Source organism: Acinonyx jubatus, chromosome D2, assembly GCF_027475565.1.
Source record: "Acinonyx jubatus isolate Ajub_Pintada_27869175 chromosome D2, VMU_Ajub_asm_v1.0, whole genome shotgun sequence".
In the NCBI taxonomy this organism is placed as follows: domain Eukaryota; kingdom Metazoa; phylum Chordata; class Mammalia; order Carnivora; family Felidae; genus Acinonyx; species Acinonyx jubatus.
The window spans coordinates 44,166,875-44,187,354 of NC_069393.1; the positions used below are offsets into that span (position 1 = coordinate 44,166,875).

At 53.6% G+C, this 20,480-nt stretch overlaps 1 protein-coding gene across 1 annotated transcript; it reads right to left on the bottom strand.

Annotated features, from left to right (window-relative positions):
• Positions 1–1,655: 1,655 nt before the first annotated feature.
• LOC106982662 (annexin A8) lies at positions 1,656–18,976 on the bottom strand. The gene is made up of 12 exons (XM_015080833.3): positions 18,818–18,976; positions 13,969–14,059; positions 12,866–12,960; positions 11,383–11,496; positions 10,535–10,625; positions 9,701–9,780; positions 9,138–9,197; positions 8,513–8,606; positions 8,163–8,258; positions 6,413–6,471; positions 5,153–5,275; positions 1,656–2,528 (listed from the first exon to the last, which is right to left on the bottom strand). The coding sequence occupies exons 1-12, from the start codon at positions 18,836–18,838 to the stop codon at positions 2,469–2,471; spliced, it is 984 nt and encodes a 327-aa protein (XP_014936319.2). The 5' UTR covers positions 18,839–18,976; the 3' UTR covers positions 1,656–2,468.
• Between the last annotated feature and the right edge of the window lie 1,504 nt (positions 18,977–20,480).

The window sequence follows — 20,480 nt, forward strand, 5'->3', positions numbered from 1 at the left end:
GTGGCTAATTGGGTCTTCTGTCCCCAAAGCCTGTACTCTTGTTTGTTTTTGTTCATTCAAAAACATTCATCAAATGCCTGCTATATGATAGGCATGGAATGTTCAGGAATGGATAAAACCAAGTTCCTGCCCTGCTGGGGCTCCTAGCCTTTTTGAGGGACACACATAAACAGGTAATTATCCTCTGATGCCATAAGGGCATGGATTCTTCAGAACAGAGAGACTTATTAGTTGCTCACAAGAGCATCCACTCTGGACAGTTTAAGCAGAAAAGGAATTTATGAAAAGCCACAGGACAGCTCACAGAATCCTGTGCCAAATGAAAATGATGTCTCAAATCATGCCATGAGACAAAGCCAAACTCAGTTTACTAGATCAGGTCCTCCTTCCCTACCAGCTGGTATTACAGAGGAAGAGACCAGGTCTAGCTTCTGAGGATAAGGAAGCTTGGATCTGAGGATTGAGAGGGAGTTTATTAACATATGATTTCCTGTAGAGAGGTACAGATAACAGTTTTCATTATAGAGTTATGGCAAGGCTACAATCAGGGAGCACCTAGCTTCTCCTTTTCCTCCTTTGCTGAACTCAAACTGATCAGACCCCAAAATATTATTTTTTACATTATTTTTAATTTCATTTTTTTACATTTACATCCAAATTAGTTAGCATGTAGTGCAACAATGATTTCAGGAGTAGATTCCTTAATGCCCCTTGCCCATTTAGCCCATCCCCTCCCCCTCAACCCATCCAGCAACCCTGTGTTTGTTCTCCATATTTGAGTCTCTTATGTTTTGTCCCCCTCCCTGTTTTTATATTATTTTTGCTTCTCTTTCCTTATATTCATCTGTTCTGTGTCTTAAAGTCCTCGTATGAGTGAAGTCATATGATATTTGTCTTTCTCTGACTCACTAATTTCTCTTAGCATAATACCCTCTAGTTCCATCCACGTAGTTGCAAATGGCAAGACTTCATTCTTTTTGATTGCCGAGTAATACTCCATTGTAGATATATCCCACATCTTCTTTATCCATTCATCCATTGATGGACATTTGGGCTCTTTCCATACTTTGGCTATTGTTGATAGTGCTGCTATAAACATTGGGGTGCATGTGTCCGTTTGAAACAGCATACCTGTATCCCTTGGATAAATACCTAGTAGTGCAATTGCTGGGTCGTAGGGTGGTTCTATTTTTAATTTTTTGAGGAACCTCTATACTGTTTTTCCAAAGTGGCTTCGCCAGCTTGCATTCCCACCAGCAATGCAAAGAGATCCTCTTTCTCTGCATCCTCGCCAACATCTGTTGTTGCCTGAGTTGTTAATGTTAGCCATTCTGACACCAAATTATTTTTAAGAATACAGATGCATTAAAAAGAAAAAGGAAAAAAGAAAAAAATCCCAGAGCAACTGTAAAAGTACCTTAGGACTATGTCTGTTTTATCAGAAGTGCCCAAAAGGTTATTCTAGCAAAAATGATTTGGAGGGGCAGAGGACACTTTCAGTGCCCTGGCCATGTCCCCTTTCCCACCTGTGTGCTCAGGTTTGTTTCAGCGCCCCCCTCACCCCCATGACAAGCTTTTAAAGCTCACATTTCTTTTATGAACGCGGACAAATTAAGTTGGGCCTGGTCTGGCCACTGATAAAAATCCAAAGGCACTTAGGTTTGAATGTACAAGTCTTTATTATTCTGAAAAGCACAACCCAGACATCTCAGCTTTAGCTGCCATTGCCATTTGGTTGGAATGAGAGATGCTCCCTGCTCATGTCAGGGGAGGAAAGAACAGCTCCTTTGATCAAGGATTGGATAAGCCCGGGCCCCTCAGAACACAGCGTCCCTGGGGTGGGACATCGATTTGCAGCTTTCTCTATTAGTTAGACAGCAAGGGAATTTTTATTCTACCTACAGCCTCAAGTTGTGAAGGGTTTTTAGAAGAGGCTCGTGAATGAATGTGAGGGACCTCCCAGTGGGCCCGAATGTGTGTGTTTCTCTCTCAGCGGCTCACATGCATGGGCTCTGAAACACATGGGTTCTTCTGGCCTCCCTGGTGGCCTTTCAGAGAGGCGTATCAGCTGAGACGCTTATGCAAATTCCATATTCTCTGGTCTTCGCAGATCTTGATTTAGTACACGGGGTGGGGCTGTGTACCTGCGCGACCTGGGCACAGGTGACTCTGGCACAGCTTGGGAAGCTCCTTGTGTGGAGGAAGAAACAACCCCTTCACACCAAGGTGTCTGTCAGGCCAGATTATACTCAGGTTGGCAATGTGCTCACACCCGGAACTGACTGGGGGAGGGGGCAGTGGAGGGAGGAGCCCCAGGCAGAGAAGCTGGCTGGAAAGCACTAGAAGCTGGGAGACAGAAGACTGAAAGGCAAGTTGGGCCCCCCCCCCACCCCCCCAATCCATGGCCAAGGTTGAGCAGGCAAGGCCCTGTGGCTCCAGCTTCTTGGCCTTTGCCCCACTCTGAGCCTTCAGGAATCACTGCCCACCAGGTTCAGCAGGGCGTTCTTGTAGTCACCACTGGTGTCTCCCTGAGGACAGGAGGGACAAGAGAGTCACAGGGGTATCTGTCAGCTGCAGTTATTACTACAAGTCATGGTCTTCGGGAAGAGACCTGGCACATCCCCTGTGGGTTCCCATGACACAGGCCCACGCTATGTCGCCCACCTTTTCTTGTTTTCCATTTCAGGCTATTTCTTTGTATCTCCTTTTGATTCTCTTATGAGTACAGGGGAGCTTAATGTAGAAAATGAATCACAGACACAGTTCTGCTCTGGAGCAAGGAAGGCATTTGGATGGTCCCCTACCCCCGTCAGCTGTCCCAGGACTCTTCCCCATGTCAGGACCTGGGCAGGACCCACCACTCATTTATTTGACATGACCCATCATTTATTCAACACCTCCTACTGCAGATCAGGGAACCGAGGTTGGAAGTAGGGCCCCCAGGGCCATATACCCATACCCACATACCTAGAGGCAGTGGGGGAGGTGGTGAGAGCCCGGCTTTGGGTCCACGCAGAACCCAGACCACAGCTCTGTCACTCACTGACCCTGTGGCTGAGGCAAGTCCTGTCTCCACCCTGAGACTTCTGCTCATCTGTCAGCTGACGTTGATGCTGATACGAGCGTTGCTAAGATGTGCTGAGGAGTGACTAGCAGGGGAAACGTGGGCTTGCCTACATAGCAGGTGGCTCACATAGGGGGGCAGCAGCTGTCTCCCAATAGGATAGACCCCACAAGGCCAATGGCTGAACCCCATATGTGTGGTCTACCAGTCCCCCTTAGCTATGAGGCGGGTTCTGATAGGTCTGGCTGGTCCAGGATCTGCACACAGAGCCAGGGAGAACAGGGGAGGGCATATCACCAACTCCCTTTTTATGCAGTTGAGGAAAAGGGGAGGGTGAGGATATAAGTGATAGGGGTGGGCCAGTTCCCCTTTCCTATGCGCTACAGCAGTTTATGCCTCATGGGAATCACCGAGTCCTTATCGGTTTAGTCAGCTTTGCTTGTGCAATCATTCGGGCGTGAAATTTTCTTGTAGATTTTTAACCACATTTAAAATTTCTTTCTCCCTTCCTTTCTCCCTCCCTCCTGTCCTTCCTCCCTCCCTCCCTCCCTTCCTTCCTTCCTCCCCTCCCTCCCTCCCTCCCTCCTTTCCTCCCTTCCTTCCCTCCCTCCTTCCTTCCTTCCTTCCTTCCTTCCTTCCTTCCTTCCTTCCTCTTTTACTATTCACAAAACAATTTTTGTAATATAGCATTTTTGTTTCTGTGTTATTTTGCTTTTTTTCAGAAAACTATTCATGGTGTCTAGCTTTTTAAATGTGTGGGTATAAAGTTATCCATGGTTTTTTTTAAATTTTTCTATTAATTTCTATACAGAAGTTTTTAATGCTGATATCACCATTTGGGCATCATTTTTGCTTTGATGACAACTACAGAGAGTGGTATATATTAAAAAGAAAATATTTGGCAATTCCAAGTAAATTTTCGTAAGTGACAACAGTAGGCAAAACCTAACGAGGGCGGGCTTTCTTGTATGTCTAGATGGGGGACTAGATCATCGATGATATTTTTCAGGCGCTAATTAGCCTGCTAAGTCTCCATCATGAAGTCTACACACTGGATGCATCAAAGTGATCATTTTCGCTCAGTGTTTTTGTTCCTCTGAAGTCTGACCGTGGCTCAATCTAACTGTGATGGTGAGAAGGTAGAGACATTTCCCCGGTGCCATAGAAACCATGTATGGTTGAAAATTTCCCTAACACTCTCCTGGGACTGGAGGCTGGGAAAGCCATTGCTGCAGGTGACACGTCAGGAGCCAGGGCTGGGTTTTGGGCAGCCCTCCTGTCTTTTGACAACACTGGCTGGAAAGCCAAAAACAAAACATAGAATAATCCCACGGTCCTTCACCCCCACCTGCCCCTGGCCCATCCTAAGACATTTTAAAGTAGAAATGTCTTTTTACCATACTGTGAGCTATGTGTTTCTTGGAAAGAGTGGCTGACAACAGATATTTGTAGAATAACTAGAGACTTGACTTGACCCAATGGAGACTTAGGGGTATACTTCTCGAGGTTTGACTTCTGCTCATGAAACTGTCAAGACCTCATTTGCATTAATAACTAGAAGAGCTATTACAAAATTACAGCGGTGTGATTATCACTGCATTTTCTCGGGTCCAGAAGGTTTACTGACTAGCATCTGGTTTGGTAGTGTGCTGGAGCCTATCTGACTTATCTCCTTAAAATCATGCTGTTAGGATTAGATGTGAAGTCTAGACTTGAAAGCTATTGCCTCAATTCCTACCAAACTATATACTGTCATTGACATTCGACGTGGCTTCCTCCCTCTGAAAGGATTCAGTGTGTCATTTTCAAAGGGACGACCATAGCTCGAACGCAAAGCCAGCTCCGGGTGTGATGTACACGGGCCTCCATGATCTGGTCTGTGCGCACCTGCCCAAGTCCCCTCCCAGCCCTAGCCACACTCACCCCCTTGCCAATCCCTGTACACACTGCATGGCAATGAATGCTCAAGTGTGACACCCACTGGGAAGGGATGGACACATGTGACTTAGGACTTTGGTCACAGCATCCAGGCCTCCCAGTAATGCCTCCGTTTCAAACTAGTGGTAGAATCAGGAACTCATGGCTTACCATGATCATGCTGCTGAGGGTCTTGCCGTACATCTTCGTGAACTGACACTTGATAAGATTTAAGTCAATTTCGCTTCTTGAAACGATGTTTCTTATCAGGGTTCCATCACGCGTCCCTGCTCCCTGGACAAGACGCAGCAATCAACAATCACTGCTGGCCCTTCTGGTCCATCTCTGTGATGAGGGACGCATCTGTGCTTTGGGTGCAGGGGGCCTTACGGGGGGATGGAGATGCAGGAATGAGCCTCTGCTTCATCGGGTGAAGCACTGAGAGGGGTACTTTCGTAGCTCAGGATCTCCATTCCCTCAATCTCTTCTCCCTCACTGGCCCACGTATCAGCCCCTATTGGGAGCCAGATGTCCCAAAGTGCACTGTGTGTTGGCTTTGCCACGTCAGATTCTAGGCACAGAATACTCACCACTACAGGAATACGACGTCTTCCTAGGGTAGCGACATCATGAAGCTCGGCTCAACTGGCCAAGTCACAAGCAGGACCTTCCTGCTTACTTTCATCTTTGACTAGTCTCATGTCAGATGGCCAAGGGAACCCCATGCCCTCTCTCACTTCCTGGCCATAGAACTTAGGACTCTAATTGCAGGTGGTACCAACAAGCACAGATCAGAGAAGGTGGCCACTGACTTCAGTCTCAGGGAATCACTTTGAATGTCTATCTTCCAGTTTGGTTCCAGGTGCCGGAAACTTCACCTGATACAAGTGGCTTGGATGTCTGTTTGAATGGCTAGTGCAGCCTCTTGGACAACAGACAAACCCAGATTGGCATATCTGAGATGCACACGAAAGTTGAGTGCTGCGTGTGACAATCTCCCTCTGAACTTCCATTCAAAGCGCGCCTTGACTTCCTGCTCTCTCCAGGAGGTCACATGGTGGGATAAAAAGGACAGGTGGCCTGGCTTGGGTTCAAATCAAGACTCTGCACTTATCAACTGTGTGACCTTGACCACAAGCCCTACTTTCACCATCTCTAGGATGGCAGCTATGACACAGGTCTCACAGGATTGTGATAGAAGATCAGTGCAATGAACACCTGCGAAAACACCTGCTCAGATTCACCCTCACGAGGTGTGGATTCCCTTCTCTGGACTCAGTTTGCCCTTTGAGAACTACAGCATTCTGATCACAAGAGGTTGGAATAATAGAAGACACAGTGTTGAAGACGGTAGTGGCTCTGAACACCTTGGCTTTGTAGCTGGTGCCGAGTAGGGCTGACAATAAAGGGCACAAAAGGCAGAATAGTTACCTTCAAGGCGTAGTAAAGTCGCTCTGCAAAGTAGCTGTGGAGGTTCCGGGTGCATTTCACTGACAAACAAGAAAGCTCTGTTAACACTAGAGGTTGTAGGTGGCATTGTGTACATGTTTATTTATTTACGTCCTGCCTTGGGTCTTAAGGGCCAGCATTATGCAATTTTTGGCCTATTTATTTATGCTTTGCCTTGTTCAAAAACAAGAGACTTTGCATTGGGTGGGGCGGGACAGGGAAGGAAGCCTGGGGCACTGGGCACAGGTCTGAAGGCACAGAGCAAGCAGGCAAAGCATGAGGTGTGAATGCACTGGGGTCCACAGGGCTGGCCCGTGGGAGCCTGGCTCTGTCCAGGGCAGCCCCTAGGCTCTTACACTCCAGAGCCAGCTTTGCCAAGAATCCGGCCACTCAGCTCCACAGAAGAGCCATGGTTATAGTGACCACCGGCCTCGGAATGTCCACTTTACCTGTCGCTTATCAGTAAGGTCCCTGAATTTGAATTTCCATGTGACAGAGGGGGCCCAGCCCCAGAGCACTAAGGGCATCAGAAAGTGGGCCCCACACTCGCTTTCATAGATGCTGCTGCAGAGACTCGGCATCTGGGTCAGGGAGGTTGGCACTCTAGCCCAGGGCAGCAGAAAGAGTGTGGGCTTTGCTTGAGGTAGGCCGGTGTTCAACAGCCTGCTGATGGCCTGGCATGACTTCATTGTCTGACCTGCCTGCCTTACCCAGTCCTCATCTGTGAGGGGGATGATGGGAGTCTTCAAGGAGAATAGGAAGCGGCCAGCACAGGAGGGAACTGCACACCCTGCTTTTCCCTGTCCGAAGATTTACCAGGAGGTCGTTCAAACTCCATGCAGGGGCTGACTCACTGAGATTGGAGCGGGGGGTATGCTGAGATGCTCCGACATAGACAGGTTTTTATCACAGTGGTCAAAGCCTGCTGGGGAGTGTCAGATGCCCCGGGCCACCCTGCAAGGCCCAGGCACACCGTGGAGCTCCCCTGACTGTCCAGCACCGGACGGGGACAGCCTGGTGTGGAGGTGAGTGTCCTAGCCCCGGGGCCCTGACCTTGGCTCCATCATGGCAGGGAGGAGAGGAAAAGTCCCTCTGCCCCTGGGCCTCAGCTCTTTGCTGTGCCACGGTTCCCCTCCCTGCGATCTCAGTTCTGGCCCCCAAGATGTGGTCAAGCTTTAGGGAAGGTTCTCAGTGCTCCCCAGCATCAGCCCATCAATCACTCAGTTTGGACTCCAACTATGCATCATCATTTCTTCGATGAGCAACCAAGGAAGAGACTAGGCTGCTGGCTCAGGTCTAGACAGGTGGCTTTCTTCAGGGCTTCACAGCCAGATCCAGAATATTCCCTGTGTGGCTGTTGGAGGGGAGCACAGGCCCTGGGTCTGACATAATCCTGCAAATGCACACACACATTCACATATTCACTTATTCTCACATGCCTCCTGCTCACACTAACACTCACACTCACACTCACATAGCACAGGGATTACGTGGGCAGTACCGAGAATAGTCCTTGGTGGGACACGCCACACGGAAGACACGGGGGGTAGAATAATTCCAGTGTCCTGGGCTGAAGGGTACATGTGTGTGGCCTGGAGGTGGCCAGCGGTGGTCCCTTGAAGGTGGACGTAGGGACCCAGTTGCTTGCTATTGCCACCCCGGGCACTGCCCCACTGCCGAGCCCCGTGACTGTGGACACCCGCGTGTCTGAGCACCGAGCCCCATCTCTTACCCACTGTGAGCATGGCCTCCTCCAGGGAGCCGTGGGTCTCACTCTTGATGCTGTCCTCAATGCTCTTGCTGGCGATTTTCTCATATTCCTCAAACACTGTAGAGAGACATCCTCTCTTAAGGGATATGCGGTCTCAGTGCGACACCCCCGGCGTCTCAGATCAGAGACTGCATACCCACGTGCCGCCCCTGACTTCCACCTGTTTACCAGGGAAAGGGTCCCTTTCCCTGGCTCTCACCCCAGCTGCATGACTAGACAAGGATGCACACTGGATAGTCAGCGTGAAGGGAGAGGCCCTGTGGCCAGGGCGCCCTGCGCCACCTTACATTGCCTCCTTCCTTCCCCGGTACCTCTCATCAGGTGCGTGGCACTGCGTGTGCACAGGATGGTGATGAATTTCATCTCGTCAGTCCCGTGAATCTTCTCGCCCGCGGCGTACAGATCCTAGCATTGGGACAGCCGCAACAAGCCAGTGAAGGGGAGCAAGGAAGTGAGGTACCCCCCCCGCCGACCCACCCACCAGGTCGGTTAAAATCCCTTCTGGATACCGGGCCAGAAGCCACTCTGCCAGCTCCCCTGCCTCCCCCTGGGGCTTTGCTCTGCCTCTGGGCATCTCCAAGCACTCTGCCAGCAGGCAGAACTATGGCGATCTGAATGTGCCCAGTGGGTCCTCAGAGGCCTAGAGTCCCCAGGTTGGGCTGTTCCAGGACAGCGCTCCAGTGGACCCCTCCCAAGTCACTCCCCTTCTTGCTTTCTGAGTGTCTCCGACACCCTCACTTTCCTCCTGGGACACCAAGGAGATAAAGGTCTGCAGAGAGCGGGGCTGCGTCCTGGCCTAGCTTAGTGCCAAAGAGAACCCGGATGGGCAGAGGGGCTGAGTGAGGCTTCCAGGCATCAGCCCCAGGAGTCTAGATGGCAGAGGGTGGGGCAGAAGGCCTGCAGGGCAGAAGCAGCTGAGGGTGTATGTAGCCTCACCTGTGCATCTTGGACGGCCAGTCCTGGGTCCACAAAGCCGCTCACGTCATCCCTGCTGCCCTAGGAACAGAAAAGGTGACGATGTAAGGCAGGCTAGCCCAGCAGAGCAGCTGAGGCAGAGGGGAGAGCTGGGCAGGAAGGAAGGCAGGGCTCTACAGCTTTCTGGCCATGGGCACTTCAGCAGGCCAGTTACCCTGCCCGGGGCCAGGTTTTCTCATCTGTAAAGTAAGAGTAGTAAGGGCTGCCTCCGAGGGAGCTGGGGGAATCAGTGAGCTAAGGTAAGCAGAGTGCCTGGCAAGGGCTGTGTGTGTGAAGCACCCCCTAGGGGACAGGGCACTTTCCCCCCAGTTCTACGGCGCCCCCATGTGGCTGTCAGGGAGGTGCAGGTGTGAGAATCCTCCAACCGCGCAGGGAGGTAGGTACCCAATGAGCCCAGGCCGCTGGGGCTGTACCTCGGCCCTCGCTCCACCCCGCCCCAGCAGCTCTGCCCAAGAACTGCTCCCCGGGGCCCAGCTGATGGGGTCCTCCGGGCAAGGGGCTCCCAGCAGCCTGGGCTGTGATACCTGCAGGAGGCACACCAGGATCCTCTCCAGGTAGCCGCTGGTGTCTGCCTGGATGTCTTCCTCCAGGCTGGCCCCATAGTCTGCAGGGGAGACAGGACCGTGAGGCACAGACCCACTTTCCTCCTCCCAGCCCCATTCCCCGCGCTTCCCCCAGTTAAAGCCTTCTGGTAAGAATGAGTCACGTGGAGTGGACATACTCCCCAGGTGTCTGAAAGGCAGAGGCCCCACCTCCTGGTGGTCACTCAGAATGAGGAAGCAACACAGACTGCCAGCCCAGCTCCGATCGCAAAGGTGGGTCAGGCCAGAGAGCCCCTCCAGGGGCTGCCTCCTGAGCTCTGCTTCATGTGCAGTTTGGCAAAGCCAGAGCCTTCAGGCACATTGCCCACTGGGCAGACCACGGGGAGGACATGTTGGCCTCCGTTTGCCTTGCATCCTGCAGACTCCACGATAGCTGGCCTGTGGTCTACACCCCCCATTGCAATGGGACCCCCGCACAGTCCCCAGGGTCAGCCTGTGTCCAGCCAGGAAGGAGCCAGCCCCATCCAGCACGGACACAGCCCGGGGCCCACCGCACTGCCATGCCCTCAAGGGGCAGAGAGTTTAGGGTGCGTGCCCCTCTCCCCCAGCAGCCCGTGGGCTTCAGGGGGCTTAGAGACCATCAGGCACAGGACTGGGCATACAGTAGGTGCTTAGCACCCATGTGTGGAAAGGCCCAGAAAGGGTCTCTTCCAGTGTGGCTCAGTGCACCGCTTGTCCCTCATCCCCTGCTAGGCTGACAAAGCCTGTGGCCATTTCCAAGTGAGCCTCGACCTCAGGCCTCACACCTTCCCTCACCTTCCTCGTAAGCCTTCATTATCTCCTGCAGCTGGTTCTTGGTCCGAGAAGCCAGGATTTCAATGATGACACCCTCCTTGGTTCCCAAGCCCTGTGGATAAAAACCTCTGTCTGCTGGAGAGCTCTGCCCGTGCCCTCCTGCTCTGTCCACACCCTCTTAACTAGAGGCAGAACCGGTCACTGCTCTGCCCCCTCCGATGGGGGCCTTCACTGGGGGGTGTTTCTGGAGGAAGTTGCACGTGTTTGTCTCCAGTGGTGGATCCTGTGGGCAGGTGAGGCGATGGGAAAGTTCTGTTTTGGCTCTGCCTTCCATGCTGGTTGGTCTCCAGCTGGGTCTCTCCACCTCTCTGAGCCTAAGGCTTCTCTCCTCGGGATAAAAAGCTGCCCACCCCGAAGGAGGATTAGAGATAACAGATGTCAAATGCTGGGGCCGCACACCCAGTGAGTGTCCTTTCTATGGAGATGATTCTTCTAGCCGGACCCTGATTCCCTCCTTGATCATCTGCGAGGGCAGAAGGAGCAGTGGGAGTAATAGGAAATCCGAGAGACCAGGCAGAGACCGCAGATGTAGCTCTCTATTTCTTGCACACCTGGTCTGGCGCTGTCCTGAGAAGTGCTGAGTTTGGCTTCCTCATGGCGGGGGGACGGCAGAGGCCAGCCAGTCTGGGTGTGGGGGCAGTCTGGGCAGCAGGCTGCAGGCTCAGCTGGCCCGGTCATTTCAAAAGGTGGCTCAAGGGGAGCTCGGAGCTCCCAGTGCCAGGCTCTCTTGGGAAAGGTGTCCCAGGCAGCGCCCCCACCCAGTCCTCCTAGGTGTTTCTGCCCCTCCCCCACCCCACCTGCTTAGTTACCTTCATTGCATCATGCAGCTCCTTGGCTTCGTATCTATATGGTGGGTACATGAGGGCCACGATGAGCCTCTCAAACTTGCCACTCAGCTCTGACTTCAAGGTCTCGGTGAGATCCTAATGCAAGAGAAGGAAGGACAATGTTCTGGGTGTCCTGCCCACCTGAGTGTGGACAGCAGGGTGCCAGCCAGTTCTGGGGGCTCTGGCTGGACTCCCCTGTGGGCTCTGCCACGCGCTGGTGCTGGCTGGGGTTTCTTGGTCCAACCGCTTTGCCTCTCTGAGCATCATCATCCTTACCTGTGAAATGGAGACAGAGATGCTCCTGCTTTATACCATTGCTTAGGGGACTGGCCGAGAGATGTGTGTGGCTCGACTCAGCTCTCAGTGCAGTGCTGGGCCGAAATACACATTTATCATTGCTCATCATCAAATCCCGTCACAGCCCATGGGCACTGCATAGATGCATGATTGAATTAAGGAATCTATCTCATGTGTGTCTCCTTCTAGGGACACTGGTCTCCAGAAGAAGCCATGAGACCACACCCAGCTGATCTGCACGACACAGCAAAAGACCAAGGACCTTGTCAGACCTGGATTTAAATCCCAACCTTGTTGCCTGTAGGCTCTGGGATCTTGGGTCACTTATTCTGCCTCTTAAAACATCAGTTGCCCCTAATGCTGAATGCAGAGAATAATGCCAGTTGTGAAGATTAAGAGAAAGAAATTAAAAAAAAAAAGTTAAAAAGGACACTGGTGCCCCCTGGAATATTTAGACTTCATCATTCACTTTCCTGCGTCAAATCTTCCAACTCATGACATGCGTTGGTGGAGGCTTCCTCCAGCCACGGCTATGTTGCCTTTGTTCCTGTGTTTGGCTAGTGCCCCAGTGCCTGGCTCTGACCCGGGCTGGAGGAAGGAAAAGGGAGAGAAGAAGGGTCCAGCCTGTGTGCTCCCCGGAGCTCCCTCGAGGCAGAAGGAGGAGGCACGGGGCACAAGAAGCTCCAAAATGAAGGGAGAGTCCTGTGCCATAGAACGGAGTGGAGCTTGGCCTGCACCTCTGTGCGTGGGCAAGAGAAGGGCATTCCAGGCTGTGGGAACAGGGTGAGCAAGGTACAGAGGCCGGGAAACAGCTCAAGGACAGGGCTGTGGAGCCAATGTCAAGGAGCTCGGTGAGAGAGACGGGGGTGGAGAGGAGGAGGTGGGCAGGCTGGACTGTAGAATGTCTGACACAAAGCCAGGGGTGTGAGGAGCCATAGGTAGCTTTTCCCAATAAAACGCAGGATGGCTAGTGAAATTCTAACTTCAGATAAGCAATTAATAATATTTTTGGTGTAAGCGTGCCCTATCCGCCCCATGGTTCTAGAAGCTGGCCTCGAGACAAGGGCCTCACCCAGAACAGAGCTGCACCCCCCCCAGGCTGTCTCCAGCCACAGCAGTGCCCGCCCACCCCCACCCCGAGGAAACCGGACTCCCGTCCCACCCCTACCTTGCCAAACTGCGCCTTGAAGGACTTGGCGATCTGTTGCCGCTGTGCGTTGCTTCTCTTCGTGAGCACATCGATGATGGCCTGCTCGTTGGTCCCTGCAGGGGGGCACAGTGTGAGCACCCCCACTGCTCCCAAGGAGGCTGGGGGCTGAGCAGGAAGGAGGGAAGCTGCCTGGTGGCCAAGAAGTGGGCACACACCTCCTAGATAGCTCCAAAACCTGACGATTTCATGGTGTCGATAAGACACCTAGGCTGGAAATCCTTCCGTCCTTTCCCCACCTCCTACCCACACAGTGTTGGGGTGCTGCCTGGGGCCAGTCTCAAGGTGATAGAATCTGAGGACCCTCTGGTCATCTGGTCTGCTCTGGACGTCGCCTGGGGCCTTTGGAGCTTGGACAGTGAGACCTCCCATCCTGTCTTCTCTTGTGCTAATGGCAGTGGGGAGAAATAAGACCGAGGGCCTGGCAAACTGGATCTTAGTCCCATCCCAGCAGCCTGTGGGCAAGCAGCCTCATCTCCCCGAGCATCCCTTTCCTCCTTTGGGAAGTGGAGATGACGGCAGAGATCTCACAGGAAGTAGAGGTCATGAGCATGCTGTCAAGGTTCACCTAGAAACGGCGCTTCCAGGCCCTGGCTGGATTCAGGAATGTGCACACCGGAGACAAGGAAGGAGGCCCCCTGTGCCCAGCCCAAGCAGAGGGGGGAAGCTGAGTGTCCCAGTTCAGCCCTACAGAACCTTCAGCTTCATCCCTTCCAAAACTTACAGTGACAGGCGGGTCCAGAGTTCCTGAGGCCATTCTGTGAGAAACCTCAGACCGAGCTGGGTAAAGTTGCCCACCCAGGGACGCGTAGGCACGCACAGCAGATGGCCTCCTCTTCCCGCCCAGGGAGGCGCAACCACCCTTCCCCTTCTCCTGCCTTGGGGGGTGGGGATGCACGTAGACCAGGGCTGGGGGAGGGGGCCTGTGTGCTTCTCTGGGTGCCGGGAGTCAGTCCCAGACTCCCAGGCTGTCCCCTGACATCCCCTTTGCAGAGCCGTGAGCGCAGTGGTCTTGAGCAGAGCGGGCAGGTGCTCCCGAGGGAAGGCGGAGGACGTCCACTCACCAATCCCCTTCATGGCTTTGTAGAGGGTCTCCGCGTCGGGGTCTGGGTTAAAGTGGGGACTGCCCTTGACGGTAACACCCTCCTGTTCAATCTGTAAAAGAACCCAGGCCTGTTCAAAGTGGGAAGGCAGGGAAGGCAGAGCAGACTGCCAGCCCACCTCGCAGGCTGCCCCTGCAGGGCGAGCATACAGTTCAGCCTCTGCGGGCCACTGGTGGAGGATCTCAGCTTTCGGTGCCAGCGCCAGCCCTGGGGGGTTGGGGGACACAGACTTGTGGAGGTGGCTGGCACTGTGGCCACTTTCAGAGCCGCCACCCAGCCTCTGGTGTCGGGAGGAGGGAAGAACAAGAAGGAGGTCCTAGGATGGGGGGCTGGCCTGAGAAAGGAGCAGCAGGGGCTTGGGGGGACCTCCTTCAGAGTCCAGCAATGGTTCTATTGGGATGACAAGGGCAATTAACCACGACGTGCTCCTGCCCACCTGGCTGCCTTCGGAAGAGGCTTACAGTTTCCCTGCCTCAACCTTCTCACCAGACCTGTTCTTGGATCTTTTGTGAGAAGAATCCTGAGGCTGGGGAGGAGGTTTACCTGAGATGATGGGAGCTTGGGAGGAGAAGGGGGGGGGTGCTGCAGGGTGTGTGTACAAAGGAACACGAATGGCAGTATATCCTATGACGTGTAGCTTGGGGTTAGACCTCCTGGGGGGTCTCTGACTCAGGCCAGCCACCCAGGAGTCAGCTGTGTGGGGAAGCTACTATTAAGTGAGGGTTCCCTGAGAGACCACAGCCTGCCTGGCCTGGTTGTGAGGAGTCAGTGGTTCTCCTCTGGACTCTGTGGGACTGCCAGATCACCTCCACAGAACCGCTCTTTGGTTAATAGGCTGGCACCACCCAGAACCACAGCTTGTGGGAGGGAGCCACATAACCTCTCCTGCCCCTGCCCCTGCCCTGGGGTGTGGGCTCCGATCAGGCCAGGCCTCTCCCAGCTAGTGCCATCTGAGGGCAGGGAGCAGGCCCCACCTACCACACCCCCCCAGCTCCCTCCAGCATGGTTGACAGGCAGTGGGAAAGGACAACGCACCCCAAACCACAAGGACAATGAGCAAGCGAGGACAGGCTTCATGGAGTTGAACGCGCTACCTGGAGAGTGGGCAGACAAGGCTGGGAAGAGAGGCATGGTCTGAGCTCAAGCTGCCTCCTTTCTGAGAAGCGGGTACTTAGAAGAAGGTAGAGAGTCAGGGCACCCAGCTGAGCATCCTGACAGCTTAGGGCCTTTGCAAGTCCCCAGGCTCATGGAGGACAGAAGGTTAGGTTTAGAAAGAGCTGCATGGTGCTCTGAAAATTGTGATATAAACAAGATAACCAAAGTACTTGGGCCCTTGACCTGGGCCAAATCTTTAATTCAGGGCTTGCCCGAAGGCTCTTTAGATTTGTGCTCTGTAGAATTTCACAGATGCAAATGAATGATCTTTTTTCAGTATGTGTTTGTGGGAAAAGGATAGTAGAGGAGTGAAGGGAGATTGGACATTGGAATCTGAAGAAGACTCAAGAGATCCTTCAACGGAAAGGAGTTTAGTCCCATTGTGTTTGGTCTCTCGTGCACTTACACACCTACTTCTTCTATCTGCCCCTCATCCACTCATCTACTTTCCCACCTACCCACCCACCAGCCCACTCATTCATTCATCTGTTCATCCATTCTCCACCCATTCAACAGCCACATCCACTCATCCATCCACCCATCCATCCACCCATTTAATCACCACATCCATCCTTCCTTCCTCCCTCCCTCCCTCCTTTCCCTTCTTTCCTTCCTTCCTTCCTTCCTTCCTTCCTTCCTTCCTTCCTTGTCCTGATTAGATACAGGGCAGATTGCCATCTGTGGGGTATATATGAGGATATTCCTTCTCAGTAAGAGGTAAAAAGGCTTTCTATACCCTTTGGTTGAATTTCCAATGTCTGGTAACAAATTTTCCTATCTCATTTCTTAGCACCAGGCACAAGAAACATTTCCTTGCTCAAAGTCCATCCAGAAGAGCCTGTGTGGTCCCAGAGGTTGCCCAGTTGTGTGCATGAATACATTGTATCCCTTGTTTGTGGAGTCTGAGCTGCTGTTACTACCCATAGCCATTTGATCATCTCCTTTGGGCCAGGCCCTCTGTGCAAGATGCTGTAGGTGTTGTAAGTGCAATGCTGCACAATTCCTTGACTTCTCCGATACTTGCACTAGGTAGGTATGAATGCCCCATTTTATAGGACAGGGAGTTGGGCTCAGAGCACTTGGCAAGGTGACACAGCTAGTAGGTGGTGGTGTCGGCACTGGTCCCAGAGTCTGACTCAGAAGTTGAGCTCTGTGTACTTCCCTCTTTCGATGATGACTATTGATGACTCCACCTTTTCGAGACAGTGAACTTCCCTAGAACCCTTCACTGAAGGAAGCCTTGCCCACAGGGTCTCTGGGGGCTCGAGCTCTGGGTGCCACCCGTGAGGGGCTTTCTCCCTGCCCCCAAACTGGCAGTAAACGTGCAGTGACTGAGTCACTGGGGAGCAGCCCATTCAGCAGCTCTGAGGTCAGCTCGGGCGGTGGTGTTAGTCAGTTGCTCCCAGGGGGGGTGGTGATTTTGCAGCATTAAGAAGCCTCAGCCTCTCTGCCCACTCCGAGGTTTTAGGGGATAAAAAGTACAATTATCTGGAATCAGACCCCCGAATATAAGCAGGGAGGGATAGAACTCCAGATTTTCCTATCTGAAACACCGTGCCGTTGGAGGGAGAGTCTGTCTGGGCCCCCTGCCTGGAGTGAGCTTGTCCAGACAGGAACATTTTCACCGAAAGGATGACCACCCTGCCTGAGACTCTATCTGTAAGAGCTCTGTTCAGGGAAGCCGCCACACCTTTACCCTCCCTCGTCATGAGGCTGCCTTGGGAGACAGGACTTCATCTCAGTGAGACAGGCACAGACAGGCGCCCTCTAGCTGATCTTTCACAAGCCACCCCCCACCCCCACCCCCACCCCAGTCCTGGGCCTGGTCTTCGCTGGCAGCTCAAGCTGTCCCAGGTGGGGTCTACCTGCGATCTTGCTGACCCAAACCAGTTCCCCCCACTGGTTTTGGGGCAGCCAAGGTCCACCATTTGGGCTCTGGAAATGGGTTTCTCAGAGTCTAACCCAGACTCTAGCACTTACTAGCATGGCCACCTTGGGTACCCGCTGAGCCTCCTGTGCCTCAGTTTCTTCATCTGTGGATAAGGACACTGGCATCTACATTGTAGAGGTGGGACGAGGCTCAAGGGAGATATTGAATGTGAGATGCTTAGAGGGATGTCTGGCATACACGATGGTGCTCAGCGAAGGTCATCATTATCCTGCCAGGTTGGCAGGTCCCCGCAAGGAGGCTTCACCTGCCTGGGGTTCCTGCCACACTGAGAGCAAGGCCCAGAGCCAGACAGGCTAGGCCAGCAGCTGACAGTGGAAAAGTGCCCAACACCGGGCTCTCCCTGCCACGTCTGCGTCAGGCCAGGCCAGGCCAGGCCAAAACTGGAGGCCACTGTAGCCCCTTGACCTGTCCTGGCTGCTTTGCCAGGGCCCAGACAACTGCCCCACCATTGCCACTAGCTTCCTCTCTGTCCAGGCCTGGTTTGTCTGAACCCAACAACTCCTGGGTTGAGACATTTGTGGCAAAGAGATTTCCTGAAGCGGGATAAGCCTGGATCACCCACTGCCCCTCACAGACAGCTTGGGGACGGGGGTGGAGAGAGACCTGAATTCTAGCTAGATCCCTGCCTGCTAGCTGTGGGACTGAGCAAGTCACCCAGTGTCTCTGAGACTCAGTTTTCTCATCTGTAAAATGGAAAGAGCAGCCCTGATGTCCTGGGGTGCCTGGGCACAATGTCACCCGCAGGTGTCATCTGCTTGCCCTCTTTGTCCCTGTCTTGTGTTTTCAACTCCTTTGCATGAGATGGCCTCAGACTCAAAGCCAGGTGAAACACTCCCAAGAATCTGTTAATTCAGCTGGGACGCAGGAGACCTGGGGACAGGCTGTGCTGTCTTCCCTGCCTCAGTCCTCCATGACTCTATGAAGCATGGATTTTAACCACTCAAGGCCCCTGTGGGCCAGGTCCTCCTGCCCTCTCTTCTCTTTCTTCAGTCTTGACGAATAAACACCACTGATCCCCAGAGGACTGCCTGCCTTCCCATGCCCTAAGGCGTAGGCATTGATGGATCCTCCTTCAGCCAATTTGATCATGTTGCTCATCATCTCAAGGGTCTTCAGTGGCTCCCCATTACTCTTAAGGTAAAGCCCAAGCCCCTTGGCCTGCCATTCGAGGCCTTTTAGGACCTGCCCTGCCTGCTTCTTTAGGTCTCTCTGCCCCCATTCCTCTCTCCTCTCACCCAGGACCCTCTCTGGAGTCACTTCTCTCCAAAGCCAAGCTGCCCACCCTTCTGGGCTTTTGTGTGTGTGTTCCCTCTGCAAGGAACTATCTGCTTGATTCTCCTCAAACACACGGATGTGCACACATACCACACGCAGGCACATATGACTCACACATGATAACCCGTAGCTTCGAGCAGCCTGACCCCTCCCTGCCGGGGCTTGTCCTCTGGGCTTCCCCAGCCTCTCAGTTCCCCTCAGTGCATTTCAGGGTTCCTTTATCTGTCTGCCCCCCGCCCCCCACTACACACACACACAACTTCTCTCCTGTGAGCGCCTGTAGGGCTGGGACAGTCTCTTTTCTCTTGCTTCCTCAGTGGGCAGTCTGGTGCATGGCTGGCAGGCAGTGTGATTGTTGACTGAGCTGACTTCTGTCTACCGACACCCTGCAGGCACCCAACCTTCCACCTCTGCTTGCTCCGCACTTACCCAGGCTTTCCACCAGGCCATCTTGTTCTCCTCTCGATCGTCTTTCCCCAGGGAGACGAAGTAGGACCGGTCCACCTTCCCTCCACTCCGAGAGGCACAGGACTGGCCCTCCAGAGGAGAGGCCGGGTTGCTTGGGGTTGGGTGTGGTGGTGCAAGCAAGGCCCCAGGCCCCACCCTGCGCCGCCCCCGCCCCCCTCCCTTTCCCTCTGGGCTCTGCCTGGCTCTGGGTCCCTCCTGTGGCTCCCAGGCCGCACCCAGGCACCGCCCCGGCCTGCCTGTGGAATTCTGCCACTCGCTGCCAGACGTCTGGGCTGTGGCTGTTACGCAGACTGGAAATTCTGAGTCCCGACCTTTGAAGTCCCCACTTAGTAAACATGGCTGTAGTTTCATACTATCTTTACTAGATCCGATGTATATAAAAAAAAGAAGGAAACCACATCTCCCTTTCTTTTATGGCGCAGTTTCTACACCATTAACAGGGCAGTGGGGAGCCCGGCAAAGGACATGGGCACTGGCGGCCTCCATTTATTGGGGTGTCTCTAAGTCTGGACACCTCTTTAATCACTGCGTGCATTCTGTCCCCCTTATTCTTTGCCTCAACCCCAAAAGCAGGTGTGGGCACCATGTGCTACAGTGAGAAAGAGGCTCCAGTGTTCAGGTCCTTTGCACAAATCCTGCTTCTTGAGCTGTCATCCACCAGGTCTCTCTGACTTGCTCTGCGCCTGCTCTGTGCTGGGCCTCGTAGGACTCCAGCCGAGGGAGGGAGCCAGCTCCCCAGGGAAGAGGTTCATTTTTTTCCTGTCTGGAGCTTGACTTCCCTGGGTCCCCTGACTAGAATGTTCCGCAGCACACTCTTTCTACCCAACTCTTAACCCGCCCTTCAGGGTAAACACAGTGGCTCAGGGTTACCGTGAGGCCCCTCCATCCTGGGGAGGCTCTCCCAGGGCTTCCAGAACCCCTGAGCGAAAAATAGCCCCACAGTGGTGTGATTGTTTCATATTTAGTGAAACCTTTCAGGGTAACAGATAAGAGTGATCCCTTGATGCAAAAATCCTCTGGTTTCCTGACCCAGAGTCCAATACACTTTGCTCCACACACACGGTGTCCCAGGCTGTTCTTTCTGGAAGTGTAGGCTGGGGTGGGTGGGGACAGAGCTGGATGCATAGGCTGAGGGAGGCAGCCACCACCCAGAGCTGCCTGAAGACTGGGCATCGCTATTGCATAGCGCTGTGCGGTGCCATCAGAAAGTCACATGGACTTTGGGGGCCCACACTCCCAGGCTCCTTGGGAGCCCTTTGGGTCAGAAGCGAGGTGACCTCAATGGTGGGGCTTCTCAAGACTTCAGCTCCCCATGCCCATGTGCATGTGGGGGCGTGCCCATGCTGTGGCATGAGTATGAGTGTCTAGTGAGTGGGTCCCCTCCAGGAGGCTGCGGTAGAAGTCTAGTTATGAGGATGACCTTAGACAGGACTAGTGTGATGGGCCCTGGCAGAGCCCAGAGAGAAATGCTGGGCCCTGAGACCAGGACAGGCCACAGAGTTTGGTACAGACATGATCTGGCCCTCTGAGGGGCCATCCTTCTTAGTCTCTTTATTACTACCCTAACTGACCCCTGGGTCTCCTTCCTGGGCCCTCTGTTCTTCCCCCTCCTCATCAGAGGTTC

Bases quoted from the DNA above. Each gene is read 5' to 3' on its own strand.
- LOC106982662 (XM_015080833.3), bottom strand. From the start codon at position 18,838: ATGGCCTGGTGGAAAGCCTGG. The intron at 14,060-18,817 runs GTAAGTGCGGAG...GTTCTTTTACAG, and splicing joins TGGCCTGGTGGAAAGCCTGG to ATTGAACAGGAGGGTGTTAC. The intron at 9,781-10,534 runs GTGAGGGAAGGT...TCTCCCCTGCAG, and splicing joins AATGAAGGCTTACGAGGAAG to ACTATGGGGCCAGCCTGGAG.